This window comes from Petromyzon marinus, chromosome 63 (genome assembly GCF_048934315.1).
Source record: "Petromyzon marinus isolate PM22_M1 ecotype Great Lakes invasive population chromosome 63, UKy_Petmar_22M1.pri1.0, whole genome shotgun sequence".
NCBI classification, from domain to species: domain Eukaryota; kingdom Metazoa; phylum Chordata; class Hyperoartia; order Petromyzontiformes; family Petromyzontidae; genus Petromyzon; species Petromyzon marinus.
The window spans coordinates 4,425,868-4,443,538 of NC_133729.1; the positions used below are offsets into that span (position 1 = coordinate 4,425,868).

General features: G+C 56.1%; 2 protein-coding genes across 3 annotated transcripts; one reads left to right on the plus strand and one right to left on the minus strand.

The window, feature by feature from the left end:
• On the plus strand, positions 1-10,754 carry LOC116956125 (pyrroline-5-carboxylate reductase 1, mitochondrial-like). Its single transcript, XM_032977587.2, has 7 exons — positions 1-389; positions 4,688-4,758; positions 7,275-7,454; positions 8,018-8,239; positions 8,352-8,444; positions 9,536-9,699; positions 10,065-10,754. The coding sequence occupies exons 1-7, from the start codon at positions 323-325 to the stop codon at positions 10,207-10,209; spliced, it is 942 nt and encodes a 313-aa protein (XP_032833478.2). The 5' UTR covers positions 1-322; the 3' UTR covers positions 10,210-10,754.
• Positions 10,755-12,303: 1,549 nt separating this feature from the next.
• Positions 12,304-17,580, minus strand: ALKBH4 (alkB homolog 4, lysine demethylase). Of its 2 annotated transcripts, none has more exons than XM_032977505.2 (4): positions 17,439-17,580; positions 15,935-16,105; positions 15,156-15,347; positions 12,304-13,843 (listed from the first exon to the last, which is right to left on the minus strand). In XM_032977505.2, the coding sequence occupies exons 2-4, from the start codon at positions 16,100-16,102 to the stop codon at positions 12,701-12,703; spliced, it is 1,503 nt and encodes a 500-aa protein (XP_032833396.1). In that variant the 5' UTR covers positions 16,103-16,105; positions 17,439-17,580; the 3' UTR covers positions 12,304-12,700. The 2 variants fall into 2 exon arrangements, with proteins under 2 accessions (XP_032833396.1, XP_032833397.1); XM_032977506.2 differs by having other exon boundaries at positions 15,156-15,283; positions 17,439-17,541.
• Between the last annotated feature and the right edge of the window lie 91 nt (positions 17,581-17,671).

Consider the following 17,671-nt stretch of genomic DNA (forward strand, 5'->3'; position numbering starts at 1 on the left):
TATGGGGTATTAGGGGCGGAGCTGGTTGGGGGTTGTCAAGACAGACACAGAGGATCTTGAGTGGTGATGCGTGGTGTGTTGGACATCAAAACAATTTAGAGCGTCGCTTTCTCGTGTGCTCATCATTTAAATAAATTAGCGCGCAAGATTAGAACCCCGTAAACAGCCGAAGTGTTTACACACAGCCGCCGGTGGCCACTGAGGGCAGAAGTTTATTTGACACGTGGCCGCTAACGAGGCCTTTGCCTCGGCTTGTTGTTTCGGCAGTGTGCGTTGGGGGGACACTCACCGTGGGTTTTAACTTTTTGTCTCCGCGGCCACAATGAGCGTGGGATTCATCGGCGCCGGGCAGCTGGCGTTCGCCCTGGCGCGAGGATTCACGGCTGCGGGTGAGTTAGTGCACCTAGCCTGGCACGGTCATTTCATTTCACCTGTGTGAGTGCACCTAGCCTGGCACGGTCATTTCATTTCACCTGTGTGAGTGTATGCACTGAGCCTGGCACGGTCATTTCATCTCCCCTGTGTGAGTGCACCTAGCCTGGCACGGTCATTTCATGTCACCTGTGTGAGTGCACCTAGCCTGGCACGGTGATTTCACCTCCCCAGTGTGAGTGCACCTAGCCTGGTACGGTCATTTCATCTCCCCTGTGTGAGTGCACCTAGCCTGGCACGGTGATTTCATGTCACCTGTGTGAGTGCACCTAGCCTGACACGGTGATTTCACCTCCCCTGTGTGAGTGCACCTAGCCTGGCACGGTCATTTCATCTCCCCTGTGTGAGTGCACCTAGCATGGCACGGTGATTTCATGTCACCTGTGTGAGTGCACCTAGCCTGGCACGGTCATTTCATGTCACCTGTGTGAGTGCACCTAGCCTGGCACGGTCATTTCACCTCCCCTGTGTGTGTGAGTGCACCTAGCCTGGCACGGTGACTTAAATTTCCCTGTGTGTGTGTGTGCACCAAGCCTGGCACAGTGACTTCACCGCTATCCGTGTGAGAGGCTTGAATCTCCTAGGTGGACTCGATCTAAACAACATACATACAGTACGGCGTGTCGGTGGTTCATTGACCATACTTCACCACACTGGTCAATACGATTCCGTGACGGTCGAGGGGTGGTAGGGGTAGGACCAGATGACCGGTTCGCTCATCGCTCGCCAACTCATGATGACCCTGAGTGGTACTCGGAACTCGTAGGGGCTGTGTGGCTAACCACTGCGCCACCGCTCCCTCCCCCCCGCCTCAATGCAATACGGGACATGCGAACGACAGACGACGTTGATCGCTTCCCCTGCATCACCTGGGCCCAAAAGCATTTCGGGTCCATACGGCGTACACGCGGTGCTGTGGACGCCTGCCACGTGGCTGACATTGACCGCGTGTCCCCAGCCTCCGACTTGAGGGTGGCACTTAATTACAGGGGAGTGGTGGGGGGTGGGCCCACACGGTCCACACTCAAGGTTCCAACCCAGGTAGGTGGGCCCACACTCCAGATTCGAACCCAGGTAGGTGGACCCACACTCCAGATTCGAACCCAGGTAGATGGACCCACACTCCAGATTCGAACCCAGGTAGGTGGGCCCACACTCCAGATTCGAACCCAGGTAGGTGGGCCCACACTCCAGATTCGAACCCAGGTAGGTGGACCCACACTCCAGATTCGAACCCATGTAGGTGGACCCACACTCCAGGTTTGAACCCAAGTACGTGGGCCCACACTCCAGATTCGAACCCAGGTAGGTGGGCCCACACTCCAGATTCGAACCCAAGTAGATGGGCCCACACTCCAGATTCGAACCCAGGTAGGTGGACCCACACTCCAGATTGGAACCCAAGTAGATGGGCCCACACTCCAGATTCGAACCCAGGTAGGTGGACCCACACTCCAGGTTCGAACCCAAGTAGGTGGGCCCACACTCCAGATTCGAACCCAGGTAGGTGGACCCACACTCCAGATTCGAACCCAGGTAGGTGGACCCACACTCCAGATTCGAACCCAAGTAGATGGGCCCACACTCCAGATTCGAACCCAGGTAGGTGGACCGACACTCCAGGTTCGAACCCAAGTAGGTGGGCCCACACTCCAGATTCGAACCCAGGTAGGTGGACCCACACTCCAGATTCGAACCCAGGTAGGTGGACCCACACTCCAGATTCGAACCCAAGTAGATGGGCCCACACTCCAGATTCGAACCCAGGTAGGTGGACCCACACTCCAGGTTCGAACCCAAGTAGGTGGGCCCACACTCCAGATTCGAACCCAGGTAGGTGGACCCACACTCCAGATTCGAACCCAGGTAGGTGGACCCACACTCCAGATTCGAACCCAAGTAGATGGGCCCACACTCCAGATTCGAACCCAGGTAGGTGGACCCACACTCCAGGTTCGAACCCAAGTAGGTGGGCCCACACTCCAGATTCGAACCCAAGTAGATGGGCCCACACTCCAGATTCGAACCCAGGTAGGTGGACCCACACTCCAGGTTCGAACCCAAGTAGGTGGGCCCACACTCCAGATTCGAACCCAGGTAGGTGGACCCACACTCCAGATTCGAACCCAGGTAGGTGGACCCACACTCCAGGTTCAAACCCAGGTTAGTGGACCCACACTCCAGATTCGAACCCAAGTAGATGGGCCCATACTCCAGATTCGAACCCAGGTAGGTGGACCGACACTCCAGGTTCGAACCCAAGTAGGTGGGCCCACACTCCAGATTCGAACCCAGGTAGGTGGACCCACACTCCAGATTCGAACCCAGGTAGGTGGACCCACACTCCAGATTCGAACCCAAGTAGATGGGCCCACACTCCAGATTCGAACCCAGGTAGGTGGACCCACACTCCAGGTTCGAACCCAAGTAGGTGGGCCCACACTCCAGATTCGAACCCAAGTAGATGGGCCCACACTCCAGATTCGAACCCAGGTAGGTGGACCCACACTCCAGGTTCGAACCCAAGTAGGTGGGCCCACACTCCAGATTCGAACCCAGGTAGGTGGACCCACACTCCAGATTCGAACCCAGGTAGGTGGACCCACACTCCAGGTTCGAACCCAGGTTAGTGGACCCACACTCCAGATTCGAACCCAAGTAGATGGGCCCACACTCCAGATTCGAACCCAGGTAGGTGGACCGACACTCCAGGTTCGAACCCAAGTAGGTGGGCCCACACTCCAGATTCGAACCCAGGTAGGTGGACCCACACTCCAGATTCGAACCCAGGTAGGTGGACCCACACTCCAGATTCGAACCCAAGTAGATGGGCCCACACTCCAGATTCGAACCCAGGCAGGTGGACCCACACTCCAGGTTCGAACCCAAGTAGGTGGGCCCACACTCCAGATTCGAACCCAGGTAGGTGGACCCACACTCCAGATTCGAACCCAGGTAGGTGGACCCACACTCCAGATTCGAACCCAAGTAGATGGGCCCACACTCCAGATTCGAACCCAGGTAGGTGGACCCACACTCCAGGTTCGAACCCAAGTAGGTGGGCCCACACTCCAGATTCGAACCCAAGTAGATGGGCCCACACTCCAGATTCGAACCCAGGTAGGTGGACCCACACTCCAGGTTCGAACCCAAGTAGGTGGGCCCACACTCCAGATTCGAACCCAGGTAGGTGGACCCACACTCCAGATTCGAACCCAGGTAGGTGGACCCACACTCCAGGTTCGAACCCAAGTAGGTAGCCCACACTCCAGATTCGAACCCAAGTAGATGGACCCACACTCCAGGTTCGAACCCAAGTAGGTGGACCCACACTCCAGATTCGAACCCAGGTTAGTGGACCCACACTCCAGATTCGAACCCAAGTAGGTGGGCCCACACTCCAGATTCGAACCCAGGTTAGTGGACCCACACTCCAGATTCGAACCCAGGTAGGACCTCCTCATTTGTGCTGGCGGTGTTTGCCGACAGCAAGGACCGGATTCTTCGGTCGTGGCTTCCCTCTCTGGCTCCGCTCGGGGTTGAGCCGCCCGGCGGCTTCCATAGAGTCACGAGTGAGCGAGTGGCTCAGCCGTGGCTCGTCTCAGGGCTTGGCTCGAGGAATTCCTGAGCTTGGCTAGGACCGTGCTCAGAGGAAAAAAACAGCCTCAAGACACTGACCGTCGATTCGCTGAGAGATACCCAGCTGCTTGAACCCCTGTACTGCAGTAAAGGTTAAGAACCACTGAACTAAACAATTTTTTTATTTCATCAGGTAAGGCCCACTGAGCTACATGGCTCTTTTGCAGAAGCGGCCTGGCCATCACAAATTATAGCTCAACGAAATGGCTTATTATAATCATCACGTAGAAATGTCTAGCAGCAGCAAAACAGTCTAAACGCGTGGTGCTGTTGATTCTAAATGTGGAGGGAAAAAGAACGGAGGAACCGGGTGAAAAATCCACTCTACCACGGGAAGAGCAAATATACAGGTATCGAGTTCGGGATCTAACCCACAAACTCCTGTATACCAGGCGAGATAGTTAACATCTCCTAGCCACCGTGGCGCCCCTGTACTGCGGGTGTATTAACCATAAACGTGCCAGTCTGCTTCTAATCCGATTTTATTTGTAAAGAATAGGCTATGCGTGCCGTCCACGCCGGTGCACATTTATACAATTTCACGTGAAATGACTTCATCGCGTCGTGAAATATTATACCACGGTCGAGATTCCACTCTCTTGTTGTTGTTTCACAGGCGTCGTGGCCACTAACAAACTCATGGCCAGCTCTCCAGACTTGGACCTGCCAACAGTGACCAGCTTAAGGGTGCGTTCGGTTTAATAATATAAATATATATAAAAGGCAAAGTTGTGAAAATGTGTCTGTTAAAAAAATGTTTAGCGTACTTCCCGACATGCAACAAACTTGAAATTTGCCATGTGGGTACTTTCCAGACTGTACACCATGCAAAAATTATAAAAAAATACACTTTTGTGGGTTTCTTTGGGGAGGGGGGGAGCTCAATAATGCATATTTCTATTGCACGGCAAGTGAGCTGTGACGTCAAATCTGTCACGTGAGCCGCGCACGTGGAAGCGTAACGCATTGTAGTGTAGCGGTTAGCGCTACGCCGCGCTACGAACTTCCCGCTCACGGCCACCACCGGTGACGATTATTTTAACCGGTCCTGGGCCTCCCCTAGGTCGACTCAGCCTCAAACGAGTAACTGGTCTGCTGTGTGAACATCGCCACTGAGGAGACAAAGGCGGCCGGGCGTGGTGAATTCACGGGTAGTATAAAATAAAAAAAATCTTGCATGATCGTGACGTCTTCATGGACCCAACTGCTGATTCCATCGCCACGACCACCATACTTCTGCCCAACGTTTGCTCCCCTCCGCCAGATCCTGCGAGCTGCTGCTGCTGCTGCTTTTCGGTCGACACGTAGTGACCTCCCAAATAATCCAGCCTCAGTATATCCCACGCCTGCTCTCATAGAGCTCTTCTCTTCCGCTTGGCGTGCCTGTCAACCCCTTATCGGTGCCTACCTTATTACAGACCAATTCGGACCCACTCGTACACTCACCACTAGTACACTCACCACTAGTACACTCATCACTGGTACACTCACCACTACTACACTCACCACTAGTACACTCACCACTAGTACACTCATCACTGGTATACTCACCACTACTACACTCACCACTAGTACACTCATCACTAGTACACTCACCACTAGTACACACACCACTAGTACTCACCACTAGTACACTCACCACTAGTACACTCATCACTAGTACATTCACCACTAGTACACACACCACTAGTACACTCATCACTAGTACACTCAACACTAGTACACTCACCACTAGTACACTCACCACTAGTACACTCATCACTGTTACACTCACCACTGGTACACTCACCACTACTACACTCACCACTAGTACACTCACTACTAGTACACTCACCACTAGTACACTCACCAATAGTACACTCATCACTAGTACACTCACCACTAGTACACTCAACACTACATATCTATAAAACCCCTTATCAGTGTCCTACATTATTACAGACCAATTCGGACTGTATTGGTCACCCCGTGCCCCTTATAAATCTCAAAGTTCATCCTACAAAGTCTCATCACAAGGGAGAATCACAAACAAATAGACAAAAAAAAACATTTATGTTGCCCGTATTGAAACGGCTGTACGCCGTATGGACCCGAAAACTAACTTTCCCTGTACAAGAATTCTTATCTTGTATCGTTTTTATTTAAGTGTTTCACCGTAACAGCTTGCGCTCTCTCAACGGCACGCTGCAACGGGCCTCACCCGGGGACCAGGGATTGAACCCATTGCTACATCGTTGGCCGGCTCGGCATTTCCGGGTTACGCTTAAAAAGAACTTAACAGATATTTAATTATAGCATGCGGGGTTATTTTTATTTTCCCCTCTACAGGCAGTCCCCCGAGGTACGAACGTCCGCACTCGCGAACGAGCTGCCGTAAGACATTGTTTTCAGCCGTCCGACTTGCGAATGCTCGGTGGTAAACTTGCGAGCCGAACACCGCGGAACTATTTTGTCCGGCGGGGCGATCCTCCCGCGAGATGGTAATGAGCAGCGGGCATCCCGCGTAGGGAAACGCCCCGTCCAACAATCAAGCCAGCGTCAGGACTCGAGGTAAGTGAAAATAGAACGTCATGTTTTATTGACGATACAGCGTTCATTAGTCTTGCTTGCAAACGTACGATATTTCTTATTCGTGGGTTTCGCGATGCTTCCCTTTTTTGTTGAACCGTAACACGGCTTACGATGCCGAACGTACGTTCAACGAACCGTTTTTAAGTTCTGAGATGCGAGGAAACCGACTCTACAGACTCACGAAAGGGTTGCATCTTGGCAACGCAACCCGTTCGTAAGTGGAGCGGTTTCCCGTACGAATAATCCTGAAAGACTCTTTCTGAGGAGGGTTCTGCTACATTGGGATATGTGCGTATTCGCACGCGCGTATGAATACGCGCGTGTTCACACGCGCGTATTCACACGTATGTATTCACACACGCGTATTCACACGTACGTATTCACACGCGTATTCACACACGTATTCACACACGTGTATTCACACACACGTATTCACACACGCGTATTCACACGTACATATTCACACACGCGTATTCACACGTACGTATTCACACGTGCGTGTTCACACGTGCGTGTTCACACGTGCGTATTCACACACGCGTATTCACACGCACGTTTATTCACAAGCTCGTATTCACACGCACGTTTATTCACAAGCTCGTATTCACACGTACGTGTTCACACGCGCGTAGAAGCTGGGAGTGAACGTGACGAGGAACAACCAGGACACGGTGAGGAACAGCGACATCGTCTTCCTCGCCGTGAAGCCGCCCATCATCCCCTTCGTGCTCGACGAGGTGGGGCCAGAGCTCAGCGATCGCCACCTCATCATCACCTGCGCAGCCGGGGTCTCCATCAGCTCCATTGAGAAGGTGGGACTCGGGTTGGGGGTCACGAGGCTTGGGGCTCGGGGTTCGATTCGTCGACGGCGCTTGAGCCAGCACCGCTCAGAGCCTGGGTTCGGATCTGGGTTTCAGCCGCTGCCAGTGATTCAACCGGGTTGTCAAGTGCAGTGGGTTGATGGTTTCAGCCCCGATAGAGACCCATAGACTCGCATAGAGACCCACAGACTCGTATAGAGAACCACAGACTCGCATAGAGACCCATAGACTCGCATAGAGGCTCACAGACTCGTATAGAGACCCATAGACTCGCATAGAGACCCACAGACTCGCATAGAGACCCACAGACTCGCATAGAGACCCATAAACTCGCATAGAGACCCATAGACTCGCATAGAGACCCATAGACTCGCATAGAGGCCCACAGACTCACGTAGAACTTCTTTCACACCGTACAACGACGACAACAGCCGGCGGCCGCTACAAACTTGCCGGTGACGGCACGACGGCACCAGGCCGGGTGCACGACCGCCCCCGCCCAACCCCCCCCCCCCGTGCTCACTCCGCCTGCCCCAAACCGTTCCCGCGCGCAGAAGCTGAGCGTGTACGTGCCCTCCCCGCGCGTCGTCCGGGCCATGACCAACACGGCGGTGATCGTGCGCGAGGGCGCCACGGTGTACGCGCCGGGCACTCACGCGGAGGCGGAGGACTGCCGCCTGCTGGAGCAGCTGATGGGCAGCGTGGGATTCTGCACCGAGGTGGAGGAGGACCTCATCGACGCCGTCACGGGCCTCAGCGGCAGCGGCCCCGCCTACGTGAGTTCCCCACCCACCCGTGCACCCGCCCACCCACCCACCTCGTATTAAAATCGCGCGTTGAGGTCGCGCGTTGAGGTCGTTGCATTGTTGCCGCCGCGTCGCTGCGCAGGCGTTCACCGCGGTGGATGCGCTGGCTGACGGCGGAGTGAAGATGGGGCTGCCTCGCCGCCTCGCCGTGCGACTCGGAGCGCAGACGCTGCTGGTACGAGCGGCCTGCAGGACTGTGCGCGTGCGAGTGTGCGTGTGCGCGTGTGAGCGTGTGTGGGTCATAGTGGGGAGCGGTGGTGTAGCGGTTAGCGCGCTGCGAACCCGGCGACCAGAGTTCACGGCCAACACCGGTGACGATTATCTGAACCGGTCCTGGGCCTCCCCTAGGTTGACTCAGCCTCAAATGAGTACCTGGTGCGGTGTGTAAAAATCATCGCCACTGGGGAGACAAAGGCGGCCGGGCATGGTGCTGGCCATCCACCCCTTTCTGTGCCGTGCCGGCCATCATAGGTGCTCGCTAGCAGCACTTGCCCCAACAGTCTGTTACAGGCTATAGGGTGATGTCTTTTTTTGCGTGGGTCATGTAGCCAGCACACACATGCACGTGGTGGCTGGGCATTTCATTGCATGCACAGCCACAACGTGCCCAAGCAGCTTCTGTTTGGCTGGATAGAACGGGCTAAATGGGCACGACATGGGCTGGAAAAGAGATGGGCCGATGTGGTGCAGGAGGATGTGGAGCTAAATGGACTTGCTGAAGACTGGTACCAGCGGTGTCAAGATCGGCCTCTGTGAAGGCGGAGGCTCGTGAAGGACGCTGCTGGGCAGTTGGAGGCAGTCGCCCTCCAACACTCGAACAACAATGAAGGGCAGAGGAGCGACGCTGAAAACAATGAACGACGCTCACAACAATGAGCGGAGTGCCGGGCGGCTAAATCACAGCGAGTTGGCACAGTAGCTGGTGCGTCGGCCATTCATCTCGGTCAACCCGTTGCACCTGGGTCTCTCCCGTGACCTCCTTGCAAGCGGGTCGTTCGACACCTTCACGTGGCCTAAAAGTGCACTTAGCCTGGCACAAGCGCCGTGGTGATGTCACCGCCACTTAGTGGACGAATGCCATTTGTTGTTATGCCCGTCGGCAGTGCTCACGTGGCCATTCTCCCGCCCTCCCCGCCCATGCCACTGAGAGGGACGAGAGCGAACACGCTCGCACGCTCGCACGCACGGCCCCAGGCCTTGAACTCGGGCCACCCTCGGACGGGCGCGGGGCTCGGCCGCCGTGCTCTTACCGCCCCCTCCGCGCAGGGGGCGGCCAAGATGCTGCTGACGTCGGAGCAGCACCCGGGGCAGCTCAAGGACGACGTGTGCTCCCCGGGCGGCGCCACCATCCACGCCATCCACCTGCTGGAGAGCGGCGGCTTCCGCAGCCTCCTCATCAACGCCGTGGAGGCCTCGTGCATCCGCACGCGGTGAGGGCCGCCGCCGCCGCGCACCGCACGGAGATCATCACACATGACGCAGGGAGATAAATCACAAGTACCGTGCGCGGTTCACGCGGACTCAATCCCTTGCAAAACGTTTACCATTTGTTGTCTGAACATATTAACACCCCCTGGCTCATTGCCAGGAAGGGTAAACGCCTATTATTATTATTGTTTTTTTTACACGTGGAGGGAGTTAAACCGCACACCGCACAGACGCCACCACGAACAGGACAAAGAGAGGCGACGCCACACGCGGATACACGCCGCAAACCGCACACCGTGCCGGCGTCTCACCACCCCCCCCCCCCCCCTCTCTCTTGTGGTTGTCGTTCTCCCTATGGCCACTGTAGGAAGCTGCGCCAGATGGCGGAGCAGGAGACCGTGTCTCCGGAGGCCATCAAGAAGACGACGCGCACGCAGGTCAAGCAGGACGCCGAGCGCTCCGGGGTCAACCTCTTCTCCAGCAAAGTGCCGGGGGGAACCAAGGCAGCATAGGGGGCAGGGGCACAGGGGAGACCGCCACTGCCCTAACACCCTGACCGGGTCTCGGGGTCGGAGTCTCGCTTGAGGACTCGGCTCCGGGAGACCGGGTCTCGGGGTCGGAGTCTCGCTTGAGACTCGGCTCCAGGAGACCGGGTCTTAGGCTCGGAGTCTCGGTTGAGACTCGGCTCCGGGAGACCGAGTCTCAGAGTCGGAGTCTCGCTTGAGACTCGGCTCCAGGAGACCGGGTCTCAGGGTCGGAGTCTCGGTTGAGACTCGGCTCCAGGAGACCGGGTCTCAGGGTCGGAGTCTCGGTTGAGACTCGGCTCCAGGAGACCGGGTCTTAGGGTCGGAGTCTCGGTTGAGACTCGGCTCCAGGAGACCGGGTCTCAGGGTCGGAGTCTCGGTTGAGACTCGGCTCCAGGAGACCGGGTCTGGATTTGGTTTTTAGCGTTATCTCCTCATGCTCGGGGTTTTCCCGAGGTGCTCAGTTTTCCTTCCCCTTTCACTCGTGTGCCAACATCCCCAATAAAGGACGCTATCGTTGTGATCACGTTTAACCTCGTGTCTGGTGTGTCGAGCGGTGGTCTGTAGTGTTAAGCGCACTGCGCTACGAACCCGGCGACCCGAGTTTGATTCCAGCTCATGGCCAACATTAGGTGACGGTATATCGCAACCGGTCCGGTGCCTCCCCTAGGTCGACTCGGCTTCAAATAAGTACCTTGTGCGGTGTTTGTAAACATCAGCACTGGGGAGACAAAGGCGGTCGGGCATGGCGCTGGCCTCGTCCGCGAGCCGCGCCTGGAGCGCGGTGCACACACGGCGCACACGCGGTGCACCACGTGTGAACCCACGCGCACCGTCGCCGAGGACGCCGGCACTCGCACCCACGAGCCCGAGTTCCGAGGAGCGGGAGGACGGTGCATTTGCGGTGTGGTGGCGGGTTTTGGCGGAGCCGGTTCTCGCGCCTTTGCCGCCAAAAAGAAAGAGGCCTCAACGTGACGTACTCCCCGTTATCGTCATCGTCGTCATCGTCATCGCCGACGTCAACTTCTCCTGCACCTCCCGGCGAATGGACGTCGCCCGCGCCGTTGCCGGTCTCCTCCACCCCTCCCCCCAAATCCCCCCCCCCCCCCCACCCCGGTTGTAAGCGTCCCCACGTCTCCCGAATGTCTCGGCCCGTCCCTGCGCTCCTCCACACCGCCCGGGCGTTCCGTCTCACGCCGAGCTCCACTTTTTAACTCTACATTTTAACTCTCCTCTGCTTTGCTTTTTACTCTTTAACTAAACGTTTGAACTCAACTTTTTAACTATTACATTCTATGTAAAATAATAACTTTCGGTCCTTTTTAACTCTACCGCTGGACGAAGGCCTCCATCGCAAGGACTGTTCCACCGTACTTCACCACGCTGGTCAAGGTGAGAAGTCCCAGGACCGGTTCCGATACGGCTCGCCCCTGGTGGGGTTTCAAAAAAGATATGTATGCAGTCTGTGGCCAGGAATCGAATCGTGGGGTTGCGGAGTTCATCGCGTGGCACGATGCCCGCAGCGACGCAGCCTCGCTGCGTTCCTTCATTGAGGAGCTTTATTCAACATCCGCGCGACTTAAAACGTCTCGAGCGACCGGCGTAGCGGCATCAACACCACCACCCCCCCCTCTCCCTCCAGGTGCCACAGTGGCAAGATGTTCACCACCCCGCCTGGTACACAGGGGGTCAAGGTTTCGATCCAGACCCTGACGCCTGCTGTATATTTGGAGTTTGCGTGTCGCTTCTCCTCGTGGTCGTGTGGATTTTTCTCTGGGCCCCCCGGTTTTTTCCTTCCACATGTACAATCGTAGAGTATTTGTCTGCTGTAATTTTTCGCACGACGAGCCACTTCGTTGCGTGTGTATGTCGAACTTCTTTCGCACCGTACGTAGCCAACCGCGCCAATTGGGAGTTGCGGGGAAGGACAACAAACTAAACACAAAAAGCAGTCGCTAAAGGAATTAGTTTCCACTCTAGATTTAAAAGTGGCCATGGCTACCAGTGGCTTCCAAATATCAGAGCTATTGTGCGCAGGTCGCTCCTGAACAAAAAAAAAATAGTTCAGTGGGCCTTACCTGGTAAAATAAAAATAATTTAGTTTATTAAGGGAGCCTCCGGGTTGTTAGTGGGTTCAACTGATCACAGAGACGTTGTTTTAGACAGGGGCGGAGCCAGGGGGGGTGACAGGGGGTGACATTCTGCGTGTAAGTGTACGACGCTCGGTCCGGCGGACTCCGTGCAACTGCATTGTCAGAGTGTGTCGCCAACTGATGGCGTCTGGCTCAACAGCCTGACTCTCTCTAAATCATTCTTGAAATGAAAATTTGTTGAATGTCACCCCGGGCTGAAAATCCTGGCTCCGCCCCTGGTTCTAGAGCTGCGGCATTTCACACCGCAGCGCCCACACTACGTCAGACGCGAATGAACGTTACTTCCGATGTGAATTTCCGTTTCGAATGAGCTCGTGGGAGTACGGTCACAGCACCGGTATCCCCCGGAACGTCAGCGCCGTCGCCAACAACTGCGCCCCGATCTCCGCCGAGCGGCCGCTTTGCAACTCTCCGACCTCCGTCGCCGCCGCCGCCTCCTCCGGTTCCGCTCGGCCCGTCCGCGCCGTCCCCTCCGGCCCCAGCGCCTCGTCGGCGAGCAGCGCCAAGGCGCGGGGCTCCGGCCGGAACTCGGCGGAGAGCTCCCGGAGCGTGATGCACACGCGGCGCGACGTCACGTCGCCGCGCCGCACCGCGTGCAGCCAAGAGCGCCGCGCCGCGCCGCGCAGCAGCACCAGGGACCGGCGCGGTGACGGCACGCGCACCGTCACCGAGGACACCAGCACGCGCACCCACGAGCCCGAGTTCCGAGGAGCGGGAGGACGGTGCATTTGCGGTGTGGTGGCGGTTGGGGATTGGAGGTCCGGTGACGGGTTTTGGCGGAGCCGGTTCTCGCGCCTTTGCCGCCAAAAAGAAAGAGGCCTCAACGTGACGTACTCCCCGTCGTCGTCGTCGTCGTCATCGTCATCGCCGACGTCAACTTCTCCTGCACCTCCCGGCGAATGGACGTCGCCCGCGCCGTCGCCGGTCTCCTCCACCCCTCCCCCCAAACCCCGCCCCCCGCCCACCCCGGTTGTAAGCGTCCCCACGTCTCCCGAATGTCTCGGCCCGTCCCTGCGCTCCCCCACACCGCCCGGGCGTTCCGTCTCGCGCCGAGCTCCCTCGCCGTCCCCCGCCGCGGCCCTCATCCCACCCGCGGCCTCCCCGCCGCCTTGCGGCGGCAGCGAAACCGACCCGTCGGCGGCCTCCCCGGCAGCCACGCCCCCGCGCGTCCCGACGTCTCCGCCCGCGCCCGCCGCGGGCCGAGTGAGCGTGAGCGCCGTGTCCGAGAGGAGGTTGACGGTGACGAGCCGATCCCCCCAGAGCCACGCGTCGTCCAGGTGGGCGTCGATGCTGGAGCCGCGCGACGGCTCGTACTCCAGGTGGCACTGCTCGACGGGCACGAAGTCGCCGAGCAGCGCGGGGCTGGCGGCGCGCACGCGCAGCGCCAGCGCCCGGCTCAGCGGCGGCAGCCCCGAGAAGCCGGCCGCCCGCACCCGCCGCTTGCGGAAGTTCACCTTGGGCCCGTAGTCCTGCGAGGAGGAGGAGGAGGAGGAAGAGACGGGGGTCGGGGGGCGAGGTGGGGGGTTCCCGGCAGGGGTTGAGGGCGTTGAGGGGGTTGAGGGGGTTGAGGGGGTTGAGGGGGTGTAAAAGGAGAGAGGAGAAACTGTTCAGCCATGCGCAAGGCAATGCGATGTTCTTTTTTAATCCGACGTATTTCTGGCGAGGACGGAGAGGCGGGAGAGTGTGCGCGGAGGGGGAGCAGAATGAGATGAGAGGGAGCAGAGTAGCACAAGGTGATGAGGAGAGAGGTAGGAGGGAAGTGGAGGGAAGTGGAGTGAGATGCGGCGGGAGTGAGATGAGAGGGGAGTGAGATGAGAGGGGAGTGAGATGAGAGGGGAGTGAGATGAGAGGGGAGTGAGATGAGAGGGGAGTGAGATGAGAGGGGAGTGAGATGAGAGGGGAGTGAGATGAGAGGGGAGTGGAGTGAGAGGGGAGTGGAGTGAGATGAGAGGGGAGTGAGATGAGAGGGGAGTGAGATGAGAGGGGAGTGAGATGAGAGGGGAGTGAGATGAGAGGGGAGTGAGATGAGAGGGGAGTGGACTGAGATGAGAGGGGAGTGAGATGAGAGGGGAGTGGACTGAGATGAGAGGGGAGTGAGATGAGAGGGGAGTGGACTGAGTTGAGAGGGGAGTGGACTGAGATGAGAGGGGAGTGAGATGAGAGGGGAGTGGAGTGAGATGAGAGGGGAGTGAGATGAGAGGGGAGTGGACTGAGATGAGAGGGGAGTGAGATGAGAGGGGAGTGAGATGAGAGGGGAGTGGACTGAGATGAGAGGGGAGTGAGATGAGAGGGGAGTGAGATGAGAGGGGAGTGGACTGAGATGAGAGGGGAGTGAGATGAGAGGGGAGTGGACTGAGATGAGAGGGGAGTGGACTGAGATGAGAGGGGAGTGAGATGAGAGGGGAGTGGACTGAGATGAGAGGGGAGTGAGATGAGAGGGGAGTGGACTGAGATGAGAGGGGAGTGGACTGAGATGAGAGGGGAGTGAGATGAGAGGGGAGTGAGATGAGAGGGGAGTGGACTGAGATGAGAGGGGAGTGAGATGAGAGGGGAGTGGACTGAGATGAGAGGGGAGTGGACTGAGATGAGAGGGGAGTGAGATGAGAGGGGAGTGGACTGAGATGAGAGGGGAGTGAGATGAGAGGGGAGTGGACTGAGATGAGAGGGGAGTGAGATGAGAGGGGAGTGGAGTGAGCTGAGAAGTGAATCAGATGAGAGGCGAGAGAGGAGTTACGAGGGGAGTTGAGATGAGAGGGAGGAGGCAGGAGCGCGTGGCTGCACCTGCTTGCGCCTTCCCGACTGCGACGGTCTCCACTCGTCGCGGTCGATGGCGACGATGAGCTCTCGCTCCTCGTCGGGGCTTAGGAAGTCGCACCACACGTGCACGCCGCTCACGCGCGCCGCCATCCCTGCAAACGACGAGCCCGGCAGTGCCACGGCCAGCCCCAGCGCCGGATCAAACTCCAGCGTCAGCTGAAACGTCGACAAAGCGGGGCAAAGCCAGTCCAGGTGCTCGCGATGGCGAGATGTTAACTCCCTCGCGTGGTATACAGGAGGTTCGTGGGTTCGATCCCGACCCTGACGTCTGTATACATGGAGTCTGCGTGTTCCCGGTCTCCCCCGTGGTCCCGTGGATTTTTCTCCGGTTTTTCCCTCCGCGTTTGCGTAGAATCAACGTCACCACGCGTTTTGAGCATTTTGGCCGCTATATATTGCCACGTGATAAGCCCCACTTTGTTGGGCTATCATTTGCGATGGGCCAGGTCGCTTGTGAAAAACAGCTTCGTAGCTCAGCGGGGCCTTGCCTGGTAAAGTAAACAAATGTCGTTCCTTAATCTTTGGGTCTTTCGGTAAAGCCACGTAGATAGAAGAAAAATAATAAAACAATATTTGTGTGAGATGGGAGGGGAGTGGAGTCGTTCTCTTCTACCTACGTGGCTTTACCGAAAGACACAAACAATATGAATTCCTGCAGTCACGAAAACTTTTAAGTCAAGATTTAAAAGTTGATTCGTCTTGGTTTAAGGGAGCCTCCGGGACTGGCGGTGTGGAGACCGAACCTCTCTGCTGTCGTCATCGTCGTCGTCGCTGCGGTCGTTGTTGTTGTGGCGGTTGTTGTTGTTGTGGCGGTTGTTGTTGTGGCGGTTGTGTCGCTTCCGCTTGTCGCCGGACTCGCAGGCCAGGCAGGTGCGCACGCCCTTGCACGCACACGGCACAGGCGCCTCCATTGCCTGGCTCGGTGCACACACGACGAGACAGAGATTCCCCCCGTGTAGCCTTTAAACAGCCCTGTTGGGGGCAAGTGGCTGTGAGCTAGCAACACACGTGGAGACCGGCACGGTACTCTAGGGAGTGGGTGACCAACAACACCACGCCCGACCGCCTTTGTCTCCCCAGTGGCGATGTCATACCTGTCAACTCCTCATCGGTGCCCTACCAGACCAATTCAGAAATTATTGGTCATCCCCCGTGCCCCTATAAATCTCAACGTTCATCTTAGGGGCCGTCCATAAATGACGTCACACACCTGGGGGGGGGGGGGTCAGACATTTGTGAGGATGTGTGACGAGGGGGGAGGGATTTGAGAAATGTGACGCCATATAAAAATGCGCAACTTTAAATAAGTATAAACAATATAATTGTTATAACAACACTAATTTTGATACATTTTAATTATTAACTATTTGATTATTTAAAATTTACTAAGGTCGCCTTTTATTTATTCCACGAAGGAGCATTTTGCTTCTCCGTGGGAGAATGGAGAAGCATACATTTTGTAAAAAAATTTAATGATTGTTATTAAACATTTTGATGTTAATGATTCTACCAGGGCTTTTCATTCTGTGGAATAAATGTGATTGTTATAATTGTACTCTACATTTTGCTTCGTTCTACTACAAAGTTTCAAGTATTTTTTTAATAGTTATAATTACTTTTTATATTTTATAATTATAAGAGAATTTCAATATATTCTTAACATCTGCAGTTTTAGTTAGACGTTGAATAATTTCAAGTGAATTTTATGCTAAATTTCAGCTTTCCAACGCCTTTTTAAACACATTCTCCTGCGGAGGGAGCTGGTAGCAACGTTGGGTTGCTCGGTCAATGGCCAGGGTCAACGGCGGCACCACGTGGTGTATTCCGCACAATATGCCCGACGTTTCGATTGCAACGCAAGCAATCATCAGGTATAGAAGAGCTATACCTGATGATGATTGCTTGCGTTGCAATCGAAACGTCGTATGCTATTATGTCATTTTATTTCATTATTTCTTATTTCTACGTGACTTTACCGAAAAAAACAAAGAGTAATTACAAGCCTGTCAGCCCCTTATCAGTGCCCTACCTTATAACAGACCAACTCAGACCTTACTGGTCACCCCGTGCCCCTAAATAAACCTCAACGTTCATCCTACAAAGTGCCATCACAAGGAGAGAAACACAAACACACAACACATTTGTGTTGCCCGTATTGAAGCGATCAATTTCCCCGCACACAAATACGAGTTAAATACACAACACAGGCTTGGGTTGGGGGTGGGGTGGGTGGGTGGTAAACCGTACGGGTTGACGAGGAATGCGACGCCGCGCCAGGTACTCGTTTTGAGGCTGAGTCGACCTAGAGGAGGCCTCCCGGCACCTCCGCCGCTGCGAGGAAAACTAATTTTGTGTCCCCACGTGGCAGGGAAATCCACTTCCGCTTCCGCCCGCGCCGGACAACGCCGCTTGGCTATAGGGGGTCCGCGGTCATTTTACCCTCGTAAATAAACGTACACTTTTAATAAAAACATTTTTTA

What these genes read in the sequence shown, in the direction of transcription:
- ALKBH4 (XM_032977505.2), bottom strand. Translation starts at nt 16,102, where the DNA reads ATGGAGGCGCCTGTGCCGTGTGCGTGCAAGGGCGTGCGCACCTGCCTG. An exon ending in ACGATGACGACAGCAGAGAG is followed by an intron (nt 15,348 to 15,934) that starts GTTCGGTCTCCA and finishes TCGACGTTTCAG; the next exon opens with CTGACGCTGGAGTTTGATCC. An exon ending in AGTCGGGAAGGCGCAAGCAG is followed by an intron (nt 13,844 to 15,155) that starts GTGCAGCCACGC and finishes TCCTCCTCGCAG; the next exon opens with GACTACGGGCCCAAGGTGAA.
- LOC116956125 (XM_032977587.2), top strand. Translation starts at nt 323, where the DNA reads ATGAGCGTGGGATTCATCGGCGCCGGGCAGCTGGCGTTCGCCCTGGCG. An exon ending in CCATCAGCTCCATTGAGAAG is followed by an intron (nt 7,455 to 8,017) that starts GTGGGACTCGGG and finishes TCCCGCGCGCAG; the next exon opens with AAGCTGAGCGTGTACGTGCC. An exon ending in GCCTCGTGCATCCGCACGCG is followed by an intron (nt 9,700 to 10,064) that starts GTGAGGGCCGCC and finishes TGGCCACTGTAG; the next exon opens with GAAGCTGCGCCAGATGGCGG.